Source organism: Nyctibius grandis, chromosome 11 (genome assembly GCF_013368605.1).
Source record: "Nyctibius grandis isolate bNycGra1 chromosome 11, bNycGra1.pri, whole genome shotgun sequence".
NCBI classification, from domain to species: domain Eukaryota; kingdom Metazoa; phylum Chordata; class Aves; order Nyctibiiformes; family Nyctibiidae; genus Nyctibius; species Nyctibius grandis.
In genome coordinates this window covers 24,295,473-24,309,722 of record NC_090668.1, presented here as the reverse complement: position 1 = coordinate 24,309,722, position 14,250 = coordinate 24,295,473, and the positions used below count along the sequence as shown (strand labels likewise).

At 53.0% G+C, this 14,250-nt stretch overlaps 1 protein-coding gene across 2 annotated transcripts; it reads left to right on the top strand.

Annotated features, from left to right (window-relative positions):
* The first annotated feature begins 2,053 nt into the window (after positions 1–2,053).
* On the top strand, positions 2,054–13,481 carry CILP (cartilage intermediate layer protein). 2 transcript variants are annotated; one of them, XM_068410603.1, is made up of 9 exons: positions 2,054–2,121; positions 3,788–3,911; positions 4,748–4,831; positions 5,815–5,868; positions 7,305–7,490; positions 8,662–8,976; positions 9,085–9,193; positions 9,665–9,822; positions 10,478–13,481. In XM_068410603.1, the coding sequence occupies exons 2-9, from the start codon at positions 3,854–3,856 to the stop codon at positions 12,817–12,819; spliced, it is 3,306 nt and encodes a 1,101-aa protein (XP_068266704.1). In that variant the 5' UTR covers positions 2,054–2,121; positions 3,788–3,853; the 3' UTR covers positions 12,820–13,481. The 2 variants fall into 2 exon arrangements, with proteins under 2 accessions (XP_068266704.1, XP_068266705.1); XM_068410604.1 differs by having other exon boundaries at positions 2,085–2,279.
* Positions 13,482–14,250: the final 769 nt, after the last annotated feature.

Below are 14,250 nucleotides of genomic sequence, written 5' to 3'. Positions count from 1 at the left end.
TGGCCAAGCTTGAGGCTGTGTCCTCTTGTCCTATCACTAGTTGCCTGGGAGAAGAGGCCAACTCCCACTTCACTACAACCTCCCTTCAGGTAGTTGTAGACTGCACTAAGGTCACCTCGGAGCCTCCTCTTCTCCAGGCTAAACACCCCCAGCTCCCTCAGCCGTTCCTCGGAGGTCAGACCCTCCAGACCCTTCACCATCTTGGTCACCCTCCTCTGGACTCGCTCCAACACCTCAACATCTTTCTTCAAGTGTGGGGCCTAGAAGTCGCCCATGTGTCTCCTGAGCTGGCCTTGCACGAGCCACGCTGGGGAGGAGACACCTGCGCCGAGGAGGCTGCAGAATGCCGTGCAGAAACACTTGTGGCTGCGCTGGGCTGGAGCTAACGCCAGGTTTCCATAACATAAAGAACAACATCTTCTGCCGGTTGTTTCTTCACCTTGCAGTGCGGCCTGTGGAAACCAGCGCCAGCACGTGCTGAGCAGCCGGCGGGACCGGAGCTGCCCGCCGAGGCATCGGTGCTGTGCCAGGGCCGTGCCAGGAGGGATGTGCCATCCGGGGAAGGTGAATTCCTTGCTCTCGGTCTCAGCACCTTCCCCACATCTTGTCCTCATCAAGGCAGGGAAACGCGGCCGAGCTCCGTGTTTATCTCGCCGGTCTGGGGCCTCCATCACGCCGGGCGCTCCGTGCCCACCGGATAACGATCCTGCCATGTTTTGGCACATCTCGGGTGTTTTTTCCTTCTCCCTCACAAACACAAACAGGAGCTGGTGCCGGCCACCGCCAATTATTTTTTATGTGACACCTTGATCGATGTTCCCCTCGCGCCGCTCCCTCTGCCAGCGGGGCCGGCCAGGATTACTGAGAGGCAGCCCAGGCACATCCCGCTCGCCGCAGCCGCCCCGACGCCCATCCCCGTCCCTCTGGGCTGGCTCCCGCCGTGCCCCGCACACGCTTCCGCCCCGGGCTCCTGCAGCGACCCAGCAGCGCGGCCCCACGGGCGCTGCACGCCTGGGTGGGAATCGCTCACCCACGGCCCCACGCTTCGTGCAATGCCCCGGAGCCCCGAGCCAGGACCGGCTGCCTCGAGTTACACAGGAAAAACATGGCTGCAGAGGGAGGAAGGAGCTGGGGGGGTTGAAGCCAGCCTGGGGCAGGCGGGAGCTCTCACTGGGGCCTTTGCTAGATCTCCCCATGGCTCAACCGAGATGTAGCCACGTTTATTTGCAAGACGTGCCCTGCCTCTGCAGCTCTGTGCTGCCCTGGGTGTCCAAACCACGCATCCAGCTTTGTCCCATGTCCTCACATCCCCGCAGCATCCTCATTTGACCCCTGCCAGAGCCAGCACCGGGGCAGAGGCGAGTGGGAAGCATGGGCAGTGCAGGGGTTGGTGCCCAGCCAAGCTCTGCCCCACGCCTGCTAAATGTGGGAACCCCACAAGCAACACTGGGTGGGCACCGCGTTTGTCCCAGACTGGGTGAAAAAAGCGTCCCCGGAACTCACCGCACCGCGTGCCTGTGCGCTGTGTCTCCATCGTCAACACTCAGCAGCATCTGTTTGGGATCCGGACCCAGGGTGAACCCCTAAGAGTGATGGTGCCGTGCCGGGATGCGGTGCCCACACTGGGATGTGGTACCCACACCAGGACGTGCTACCCACACTGGGACATTGTACCCACACCAGGACGTGCTACCCACACCGGGACATTGTACCCACACCAGGACATTGTACCCACACCGGGACATGGTACCCACACCGGGACATTGTACCCACACCGGGACATTGTACCCACACCGGGACATGGTACCCACACCAGGACATTGTACCCACACCAGGACGTGGTACCCCCACCATGCCCTGCCCCGCAGCACCCTGCCGTGCCGTGGCATCGCCGCCAGCCCCGGCGGCTGCTGTTTCACCGAGGGTTTCTGTTTACCATCACCTCGTTACGGCATTATTCAGCCTGCGGTTTCCTCGCTGTCCGATCTGTTTTCGCCCGGCGGCCGGTGGCTCGCTGCCATCCCCTAAGCTACACGCCGGGCTATATAAGCGCCCTCGCCGCCCCGGCTGCGGGGAGGCTCACGCGCAGCCCGGCTCGGCAGCGGCGCAGGGGAGGTCTCGGTAAGCTGCAACTTTCTCTCTCTTCTTCCCAAGCGGCTGCAAATCCCTCAACCCGCCACTGACAAGCCCTCGCCTCGCCCCCGGACCGCAGCTCGGCTGGCGGCTTCACGGCGAGAGGACGGGACTCTCCTTAATTGGGGTTTTTATGGGTTTTGTAGGTAAGAGAAAAAAAAACAAACCAACCCAACCCTTTTAAGTTTTTCCTCTCCGTTGCAGCTAGCGGTTATATAATGTTGCTGTGTTATTAAGGCGGCGTAATTAAGGGCGACTGTGATTGAGGTGGAAATTAATTGATGGGCAGAGGCTGCGGGCTGGAAAACATCGGTGGGGACGCGGTTCTCTGCGTCCCACTTCTCCGTGCCTCCTCCCAGCTAATGGGTTTGGTGCAGGGTTACGGGGATGGCTGGAGTGGGGGGCTCGGGGGGGACGGTGCTTTGCTGATGTGGGCTCCCCCGACCCCATGCCCGAGGGGGTATGCGGGCAATGCCCAACCCTCCCCACCGCTGGGATGCGGCTGCTTGAACCCCCCCTTTCCCAGTATCGCGTGTCCCGGGGAAAGTGTGATGCACCCCACTCCAAACCCAGCACCGAACAAGTCGCAGCCGGCTCCCAAAATAGCCACCGAGTGGGAAACAGGCTTTCAGCTGGGATTAATTTTTCCTGGTTATTGTCTGGCCGAGAGTTCACGGCCCCGCTGTAAGCCCACAAAACACCGCTCATGTGTTGCTTGTTATTCTTGCTTGACTGGGATTTGCTGAGCCATAATCAAAGTATTTCCTAGTCCCACATTCCCCGGTCTCGGAGGGGATCGTTAATACCGCGTACAAATAACGGGGTGTTCTCACTGCCGGCTGCTCTTTGTCAGCCTCACTTTATGGGTAAACTGAGGCACTGGGATGTCGAGGCAACATTTCCCCCTCCCCAAAGTGCATTAATTTTGGGAGCATAAAATAAAGCACCTGGAGTTCCCGCTGGCGTCACTCCGGTAACACCAGCTCCATGGGTACCTTCAGAAATTAAATACCCGAATCTTGACGCCGCAGGGCTTAGGGACTCCCTGGAAACCAAATCTGAAGCTGCTGAGCTGGGGAAGAGCGACACAAAGCCTCAGTCCCTCAGCTCTGCGTGCAGAAAAAGGAAAATACTTGGCTTCGTGCTCACATCTGCAGCGAAGGCTTGGCTTGTGCGCGGGGTTTTCCGCTTGCAGAGGCCCTCAGGCGCCTGCCCCCTCCCCACGCTCCTGGGATGTACTGGGATAAGATGCTGTTCTCACACTAAACCCAGTTTGCAGGCAGAGGGATGGAGACACGGAGACGTTCCTGCTCACGTGGGGGGCAGAGCGGGGTGCCGGGGGGCCCGTGGGGCCGCGTGGGCTGCGAGAGCTTCCCTGCAGAAGTGTTTAAGCTGTTAAGAGGTGCTTTAAGGGGATGTCGTTCCAAAGCAGCGCTCTGCAGAATAGATCTGTGCTCAGATGTGATGGGGAGAAGCAAAGGGGATGCGAGCGCAGACGCAGAGCCCCTGCTGCTCCCCCCTTGGGGTAAGTGGGGGGCTGCTGGGATGAGCAGGGGGGATAAGCAGCCCCACGGCGTGTTTTGGACTGGTTCAGCCTGGGAGAAGCTCCCTGAAGGCAGCAGGACCCTGGGTGAGCCTTGGCTTGTCTCCGCAGGTCTGGGGAAGGCACGAGACGGCTGTGGACACTCCAAGAAGCCCCTGGTCACCTCTGGAGACAACGATGATCACCGCAAAAGGACTGATCCTCCTCCTCCTCCTGGGAGCCACGTCCATTTCAGGTGAAGGTTAAACGTTTCTATTCTCATCACCGCGCCGTCCCCTGCCCGTGGGCACGCCGGCACAAAGGCACGTCCGCCGGCGGCCGCTGAGCCAGCAGACACGGGCCCAACAGCGATGCCGGGCACCGCTCTGGGTCAGCGCAACGTTCGCCCGGCCAAACAACTTCCAGACGAGGGCTGGAGCCCATCCAGCCCCCGGAGCACGGGCAAAGCCTGGGGATAAGAACAGAGAGATAAAATTTGTTGCTGGGGAGGTGTCCAGAAGCCCTGCTGGGCCCCCAGGAGCTGGGCACAGGTGAGAGCCAGTGCTGGGCACCTTCAGGCTTAGCTCCCCAGTTTAAATGGGACTGGTCCCAGCAAGCACCCCAGGAACCAGCTGTGACCACCAGCTCCCCTTGGGCATGTGGGCGGCCAGCAAGTGAGAAACCAGTCCATGTCCCATAGCCACAACTGTCCTCGTTAGGTCCAACCTCATCCACCTCGGGCTCATTTCTCCCCGCTCAGGGAGAGGCAGGATATATTCTATATCTCCAGCTATAAAAGGATGATTTGATCTGAGCTGCTCCAACACAGAAAGCACAAAAAAGCTTTTCTTGGGCGCTAAGGGAGATGCATCATACCTGAGCTGCAGCGATGCTGTGGGACATCTCCATCCCGCCCTTCGCTTGGCATCTCCTGCGCATGACGCACCGCATCCCACAGGAGCTCTCATCAGCAGCTCTGACCAGCCACGACCCAAAGGCAAAGCTACAAAACCGAGCCTAAGAATGCCCAATCCCTTGAATCTAATTCATTTATTATTCATCTAATTTAATCTCTAATTTATTGACCCTTAGGTCAAAGGCTTCTGAAACCAGCCCTTGGCAGGATCCACATAAGACAGAAAACCTTCAGCCCGCTGGTACTGCTCAGCTTGGAGAGTAAGTCACCTCCCCGCTCGGGCGGCTTTCCCTCGCCGGGCCAAGGGGTGTTTGCATGTGGTATTGTTTCTTTCAGCCTTAATTTACCACTGAACAATATTATTTGAGTAGATGAGGACATTTAGGCAGTGGAATAAATGTTAATCATCCATGACCTCCTGTAAGGTTTTGGCTATCGCTGACACACGCTGTTGGCTCCTCTCCTGGAAAAGTGAAGGTCAAGTGCATGACCACAGCCCTGACTCCCGCGGGAGGCACGCGCGGCCCCTCGCCGGGCTGGGAGGGCGAGGAGAGCCCAGGGATGGGCAACCACATGCTCAGACCTGCCTCCCCACCGCCCAGCCTGTCCCCATGCCCGGGGCAGTTTGCGACACGCAGCATCGCTTTAGGATTAAAGCCCGTGGGGCATTAATGACCTGTAAAGCCCGCTCGTTAATCCCCAGGAGATACCCCGACCTCTCAAGCTTTGCTGCCCAGGGCTCAGGATTTACATTCCAGCGGGCACTGAAAGGGCTGGATGTGCTGATGCCATAGCTGAGGGATTAGGGGACTTTCCCGTCCCACTCCCAGCAGCTGTCTTAGATGCTGGGGACAATTAAAGCACTGAAAACACGGACACTCAGAGAGAGATCCCCTCTACCTGCTGAGAGGTATTTTTAGGAAAACTACCAGGAAAATTGTTTTCCCCTCAAAGTGGATGGCACCAGGAGGTGATGCTAAGGCTGGGGCTCACAGAGCAGGGGGTGACTCCTGCTTCTCTAGGGAGAAATGAAGCAAAATCTTGAGGTTTTGACCAATGCAATTGGAAACTAAAGCATCTGCCCTTGGCAGCAGTGAGCTGTAAACTCAGTTTTTGCCTGCAGCAGAGGCTGTGCCAGATCCGGCCGGGTTGAGCAGCCGGGCTCGGTGCCACGAGGGATGGGTGCTTGGCTAGGGAACCTGCAAACCCTGCCCAAACCACCCCGCATCTCCTCTGCCCACAGGTACAAGGAGCAGCTCTCGCAGGGGAGACTCGACCTTCACCTACGCCAGACGCAGTACGTTCCTGCCGGCCGGTGCCGCAGGGTAGCCCTGTCCTTCCCCCCGTCCCTGCCAGCCCTCGAGCCCCTTGGCTTCTCCCCCGTCCTCTGCTTTCTGCTTTTTCTGCTGTACCCAGAGCCATATAATGCCATTTCCCTCCACAGGACTCCCCTCTTCCTTTCTTATCATCACCAGCCCTGCAGATTAAAGCAGCCGATCCCAATCAAGCTTAGGATCTTACCGAGACCCTATTTTAATCTGTTGCATGTTAAATTTTTGCTTGGGGCAAGTACAGACGGGCACTTATCCATGTGCCCCCTGGGAAGGGACCATGTCCCTAAGCCCACCTCCTCCTGCACCGCCCAAAATGCTTAATAAGGTCTATGGGTGCACCACTCGGGCTGCTGAACTGGAGATGCCAACGTGCCAACAGATTAAAAACTCGCCCATCTAAGCCAAGCGCTCACTCCTAACCAGACATGACGCTTCCGTGGCTGCTCTCATGTAAATGGTCTTTTCCAGCCACCTGCTTTTGTAAGCCAGGGGTTCATTTTCGACCTGTGTGCCTGTGTGCCTTTCTAGTAAATAACCCGACCTGGTTTATTACAAATCAGGTGGAAGAGGAGGTGTGGGAGACCACACAGCCCCCATTTCCAAGAGATGTCATTTTTAGAAACTTTAGTCACAAGTGCATCCTCGTAAACATTATTAGAACATTGTCATTTAAAAATAAACCCAAACCACAGACTTGGAGCGGATCTCATCCATTCAAAGCAGCTTAAATTAATACCATCTAGTAGCCCAGTTAAAGAAATGCCTTTAAAAATCTAACCGCATATTAAACTCTCAATAAACCCTCTTTGTGTTTTATTCAGCTGGCCCCTGACATGCTCAGCCTGCTCGGTAGCATCTCAGGCTTGTTTGCACACAGTAAAACTGGTGCTTGCTACAGGACACCCACTTCTCCTATAGAGAACATATGTTGAAGTATGGTTAAAGACATTCAACATGATCATACCAACAATTTTACCCTCTTTTTTTTTTGTGTGTGTGTGGTTTTCTTTATTTAACCACATTTGAAATACAGGCAAGCGTTGCCCCTCAGACAGCATTTAAATGACAATGTGTGTTTGATTTCCTTTAAGCCAAAGTTATTCAACACTAAGCACGAGCTACGTGCACTTTGCTCCCCTCGAGTTTATCTTAATCAGCCTGAATTCGGTAGCCTGCAGGGAATTAAGTCAGAAGCCTTCAGGCGCCTTCTGTGCTTTATTTCCCAGCTCCCTGAACATGCTTTGAGTTTGTTTAATCCGTGTGGTGCGTAATATCCAAGGGCATAGTCTGAGCTATATAGAAGCTGCTATATAGAAGTTGCTAAGAAACCAGCTGCCCGTTTTGGGGCAGCCGTACGTGTAATGTGCGTCTCAGTAACACGTCGCTGATGTTATTCAAGGTCCACTGGTGCAAGATTCAAAACGGTTTTTGTCTCCATGGTCGAAATGGAGCGAGTGCTCAGGGAAGTGTGGCCAAACCGGTGTGCAGAAGCGTACCAGATCCTGCCTAGCTGAGCACCTTTGGGGCGTGCACTGTAATGAAGCAACTGAGGAAGGGCGGCTCTGCATTGGACATGTTTGCTCAGGTGCTCCTATAACCTCACTTACGGGCAGGGGATGATGTCCTGATCTCACCACCGTGTAGGCGTTGTACTCCCTTCGCTGTCATATCACCATCCTTCTCTCCCTTGCCAGAATTTCGTGATGCTGGTGCCTTCCCGAGCAGGGCTGGAGAGTACTAAGGGAGCAGAGCACAGGGAGTTTAGAGCCAAACACCAAGATAAGGGGGGGGGGATCCAGATATGGGGAATCATCAGGGACCCATAAAGATCCTGGGGATATAGGAAAAGTGTCATTAATCTTGTTATAAAAGCAGCTCTCAAGGTGGAGTCAGCGATTGCAGGCAGCTGCCTCCATGCAATCTCCAGGAAAGAGAAGAGTTGGGAATATCGAATATTACAAGCCCCCCATAGCCACTGCTGAAGGGGCTTGTAATTAATTATATTATTCTTATAATCCCCTTTTAAACAAATCATCTGAAAATAGTCTATGTTTTCTCCAGGACAGTTGTTTCAGGTTTTCCCTGATTTCTTCCACTTATTTCCAGCTAGAAAAAAAAATTATCAGGTAGCTGCTGTACAGGGATGCTCTGTGATTGTAAAAGGAACGACCTGAGCCCTTGCCTTGGGAGGAGACAGATTATTATTTAGGATTAATCACTATAGGTAATGAAAATGTTTCAGAATCACTGTTTGGGAGACCAGTCGTTAAACCCGTCGGGTAATGCTCATTTGGCAATTAACCTATGTCCTGCCCAAGCCAGGATACCATAGAATAAGGAGAGATAGCTTTTAAGATAGACCGAAGTCACAACCTTTGGGCATGAGTTGGTAACAGGAACCTACACAGTTTAAGGCATTTGGATTTGTAATTTTGCCAGGGTTGAGCTAAGAGCTCACAAGCTGACCTGGATTCAGATTTCCCCGAAATTCAGCCCTTTGGGGAAGGTAAATAACAGTTCCTAGCTGTAATTATATCCACGTGGCTGCTTTCTACTAATTGTCAGGTTCAAAATGACATAGTCCCTGTGTTTCTAATGCACAGCTGTTGATAATCAGTAAAAATGTGTTTTGGATACAATTTATCCTTTATGCAGTATCTGCCTTATTGCATCTAAATTAAAAGCAGACGCCAGACCGTGCAGTGAGCGTTACAGGGACTTGGCGCTGCTTTCTGACCTGCCCGCCTCTCCTCCAGCCTGCAACATCACCTGCCCCATGGGCCTCGTCAACGCCGACTGCGACGCCTGCATGTGCGAGGATGCGACCCTGCACGGAAAGGTCTCTCTCGAGGATGGGTCGCCCGCTGCCGATGCCCGGGTCTACCTGCAAGCCAAGAAACTCAAGCTGTTGACAACGGCTGACAACAGGGGCAGGTTTAGGATCCCAGGGGTTTGTCCCGATGGCAAAAACACCCTTAAAATAAAGAAAGCCAAATATGCAACAGCGACTGTCACCGTGCCTGAGAGCAACAGAAGAAACCTGGCGATCCAAGTGCAGCTGCAGCGATCAGGTAGCCCCAGAGAGGGGGGGAATGCAGGAGGCTTTATGCAGGAATCAGAAATAAACCATGATTTTAGGAGGGGAAGAGTAACGAGATGGCCTTTTCCTCCTCCCGCAGGCAAACCCTACATTCTCAGGAGCCCCGAGGACAAGGCCAGGAGAGTGGGACAGAGCGTGTCGCTCTGCTGCAACGCCCTCGGGAGCCCGGCCCCCGACCGCTACCTCTGGTAAGGAACTCGAGTTTGATCAGGCAGAAGCCTTAGCTGTCCCACAGACTCAATTTTTATCTCCTTCCCACCTCCATAAAGGTGGGGTTTTTAGCTATAAAACACCAAAACACGCTGAGAATCGATCACTACAAATGATGGTTTCCTCGAGGTGGGCAGAGCTGGCGTTTCTCACAGGTGCAGTCACGTCATCTGCCGAGGGACTTACTGGAAAAACATACAAACAAGAGTTTGGAAAACCTCAGCAGGCACAACTGGCAGCTCTGCCTGCCAACTGCCCGGCAGCCACATCTCAGTACTGCCAGCGGAAGGGGAATAATTTTTAGGTGATGCCACTTAGCCAGGCTACAATGGGGAAACTGAGGCAAGAGCTCTGTCAAAATCCACACAGCAGGATGCAGGATTAGGCCGTCGCTCTGCTCCAGCCAGGCAGTCAGTCTGTCCCCTTAACTGCCTGCCTGTTCCTGGCAGGTACCACAACGGCTCACTGCTGGATCCCTCCTTATACAAATATAAAAACAACCTGATTCTGAAGAACCTGAAGAGAGACCAGTCTGGAGAGTATTTCTGCAAGGCGAGCAGCGCCGGGGGGTCGGCCAAGTCCCAGTCTGCCAAGCTTGCTGTCATAGGTAAGAGAAAGCGTGTGTGATGCTCTCCAAGCAGCTGGGGAGGCGGTGGGGTGCAGAAACCAGGAATGATGATACATGTGGGAAAGAAAAGTCACAGGAAAAATATTTGGGGTTTATTTCATGCATCCGTTAGCAGATAAGCTTGCGTGAGCTGGTTGTGAACCAGATGCTCTCTACAAACTGGAGCTCTGGATTGCAGGTGACCTGCCAAGCTCAATCTGCTGGTTTCAGCAGATTTCTCACTGTACTTGCTGCCTGACGTGTGAATATTTCTGTTTGTTTAGTTATTTTTTTTTTTTTTTAAACCTTGGGACACATTTTAGCCTGTCCCTAGCGAAAAAGCCAGGCAGCTGCAGAACATGTAGCTGAGGGTGGGTTGGATGGCAGTGGTGGGCAAGCAGGAGCTGGGACACTCCTGCAAACAGCACTGCTCTTAATCAGGGACCTAAAGTTACTAAAGTTAAAGCTGAGCACCTGCTTCACTGAAATGGAGGCCAGATGAATTCAGCCAACCAAAACCCTGCAAAACATCTGTTTTCTGGCTGCAAAAACCTCACTGTTATTGGAAGCAATGTTTAGCTCTGAGGGTTTCAGACCACATAGCAACGACTGTACAATTAATTCATGCTGCTCATTAAGAAATCCTATTCAACAGGAAGACAAGAGGCAGCCTGCAACTCCCAACCCCAAAGCCACCTCATCCGACTTCCACATGACTGCTTCCAAAAAGCAACCAACTCCTTCTACTACGACGTGGGCAAGTGCCCAGCGAAGACCTGCGCTGGGAAGCTGGATAAGGGACTCCGGTGTAAGGACAACGTCGCCTACTGCTGCGGGGTGTCCAAGATGGAAACCAGAGACATCTCCTGCGACGGGTACACGCTCCCCACTAAAGTCGTCACAGAATGTGGCTGCAAAAAATGCACCGAGACCAAAATAACAGTTCGAGGTAGAGCCACGGCAGCTGATAACGGTGAGCCACTGAGGTTTGGCCACATCTATATGGGGAACAAGAGAGTGAGTATGACCGGCTACAAGGGGACCTTCTCCATCCACGTCCCAGCAGACACGGAGAGATTGGTTCTAACTTTCGTTGATCGGCTGCAGAAGTTTGTGAACACAACGAAAGTTCTGCCTTTCAAGGAAAATGGAGGTGCTGTGTTTCATGAGATCAAGCTTCTGAGAAAGAAAGCCCCTGTTACACTGGAATCCTCCGAAACCAACGTGATTTCCTTGGGAGAAATGGAAGCAGATGATCCAATCGCTGAATTAGAAATCCCTCCCGATGCATTTTATAGGAAAAATGGAGAAGCCTACAGAGGCAAAGTGAAAGCCAGCGTGACATTTCTGGACCCAAGAAACATCTCAACGGCTGCTGTGACACAAAGTGACCTGAACTTTGTAGATGAGGAAGGAGACGTGTTCCCGCTCCGTACGTACGGCATGTTTTCCGTGGACTTCACTGATGAACAGGGCATCGAGTCTCTTAATGCAGAGCAGGTGAAAGTTCACTTGGATGCTGCTCAGGTCAAGATGCCAGAGCACCTGCAAGAAATGAAGCTTTGGTCACTGAACCCGGAGACAGGATTATGGGAGGAAGAAGGGGACTTCAACCTCGAGAAAAGCAGACGGCGCAAAAGGGAGGAGAGAACTTTTTTGGTTGGGAACATGGAGATCAAAGAAAGGCGGCTTTTCAACCTGGACGTCCCAGAGTCCAGACGGTGCTACGTCAAAGTCCGGGCGTACAGAAGCGAGAGATTTCTGCAAAGCGAGCAGATCCAAGGGGTTGTGATTTCTGTTATAAACACAGAGCCAGAACCGGGGTTCTCCTCCAACCCCAGAGCATGGGGCCGTTTTGACAGTGTGGTCACTGGTCCCAACGGCGCCTGCGTGCCCGCCTTCTGTGACGAGCAAAACCCCCAGGCCTACGCAGCTTATATCTTGGCAAGCATGGGGGGTGAAGAGCTTGAAGCTGTGTCCTCTGCTCCCAAACTCAACCCTAATGCTATTGGAGTCCCACAGCCCTACCTCAACAAGCTCAACTACAGGAGAACAGACCACGAGGACTCCAGCACTAAGAAAACGGCATTCAGCATTAACATGGCCAAGCCAAGCCCGAATTCTGCAGAAGAGAACAACGGTCCTATTTATGCCTACGAAAACCTAAGAGAATGCGAGGAGGCTCCATATGATGCTGCTCACTTCAGGTTTTACAGGATAGAGGGAGACCGGTACGACTACAACACCGTTCCTTTCAGTGAAGATGACCTTATGAGCTGGACTGATGACTACCTGGCGTGGTGGCCCAAGCCCATGGAATTTAGGGCCTGCTACATTAAAGTAAAAATAAACGGACCCCAAGAGGTGAACGTAAGGTCTCGTAACATGGGTGGGACGCACCCGCGTACCATTGGCAAGCTCTACGGCATCAGGGACGTCCGCAGCATTCGTGACCCCGAGCAGCCGAACGTGTCGGCAGCCTGCCTGGAGTTCAAGTGCAGCGGCATGCTCTTCGACCAAGACCGCGTGGACCGCACGCTCGTCAAAGTGGTCCCGCAAGGCAGCTGCCGCCGAGAGAGCGTCAACAGCATGCTCCACGAGTACCTGGTGAACCACCTCCCCATGGCTACAAACAACGACTCCAGCGAGTACACAATGCTGGCTCCTCTCGACCCGCTGGGACACAACTACGGCATCTACACCGTCACCGACCAAGACCCAAGGATCGCCAAGGAAATCGCCCTGGGCAGGTGTTTCGATGGCACATCCGATGGCACCTCCAGAACCATGAAGAGCAACATCGGCGTTGGGCTGACTTTCACCTGTTCGGAGAGGAGCGCAGCAGAGCAAAGCATCTTCCAGTCTCAGAGGAACTCAGGCCAGCAGTCCCTACTGGTTCTGCCAGGGGAGAGCCCCGCGTACCGAAGGCCGCCGGCAAGCCGCCGAACCGCCCAAGGCAGGATCCCGATGAGAGGTCAACGTTCTCCCACAAACTAGAGCTGTATAGAAGCCTTGGTAAAGTCGCTCGCACTTGATTAAATATAATTTGAAAGTAACATCTACCTGCTAATAACCTAATTCAAAGCTGGTAGCTGTCATTATTTTTGAGACATTATTAAAGTGCACTTACTTTTTTTCACCAGAAAGGAAAGACATAAGGCAAAAATCGGGGGCCGGTAGCGGGTTTGTGTCTTATTAAATGCATCCATAAAAAAAATCTTCTTTCTGCCTGACATTAAACAGCTTCACGTGATAGCCTAAAGGGAAGACTAAACACATAATTAAGTCATGTACATAAAACATTCTTCTGTTCTGCATCTGCAGACTTTGCCAGCCCAAGTACCTGTACAGTAGTTGGTAACATGGAAAGGAATAAACTGATTTCCTCATACTGAATTCAACTGCAAGGTTTTGTACTTGAAATGTAAGTATTTTATTTATTTCTAGCTTGTCTTAGAATGACTGTATTCGAGCTAAACTACTGGCAGCTGCACTTCTAAAAACTCACATGCTCGACAGCACAGAGAAGCCCTGTGGATTTGTAGGCTCCACATGGATAAAACTACAGTTTTCTCTTGCTTCTTGCATTATTTGACAAGAAAATCCATGCTCTATGATAGGGTAGGTTAATAAAAAAAGTCATTTTGTAACTTCGACAATGCTGTGTTGCTTTTGTGTTTGACATGCCCAAGTAAAGCACATGTCGAGCTGACCAAATAACCTGCACAATTTCACCTTTCTGTTCACAACCAGGTCACAGCTTTATCAATATGAGACTGATCCAGGGTGTGGGTGAGGGGTTTGGTGGGTAGCTGGTGCTCCCCCACATCCATGGCTTGGCCACGGCGTGCTGTGGTCAGGGAATTTGTCCTCCGCTCAAGATGTGGAGAGGCAGCAACAGTGCTGGGAGAAGCGACAGAGCAGGGCAGGGCAAGGGATGAATTAAGTAGACAGCAGCAGGGCTCCCAGAGTGGGACAAAATGGGGGGGAAGAGGGCTGGGAACCTGTGCTTTAAGGATGATAGGAAACCAGGCAATGTAAAGCAAGGCTGGGAGGTGCAGATACAGGGAGGAGACAGGCTCTCCTCCACACTCAGCAGTAGCGAGCAGGACACTGCTGGGCAAGAAGCTGCTCTTAGCTGAAGGTACAGATGGCCACAGAAGGGGTCAGACAGCGATCCATCTCCAAGTGACCTATTAAGTTGCCCTATCAAACCCCCGCTACTTCTAGCACAGAATGGAGGACTTCACCAGCACAGAAGACATCCTATGTTTACACCCAAACACACCACTGGCAATGAATTTTTGGGGTGCAGGCAAGCCAGCAAGCCTGCAACGCCAAAATTTCCACCAAGGGATCACAAAAAGGTGGGCAGTGCTACTAGATGAAAACTGGAATTCAAACACATGCTCCAGTGTGGATTTCCTT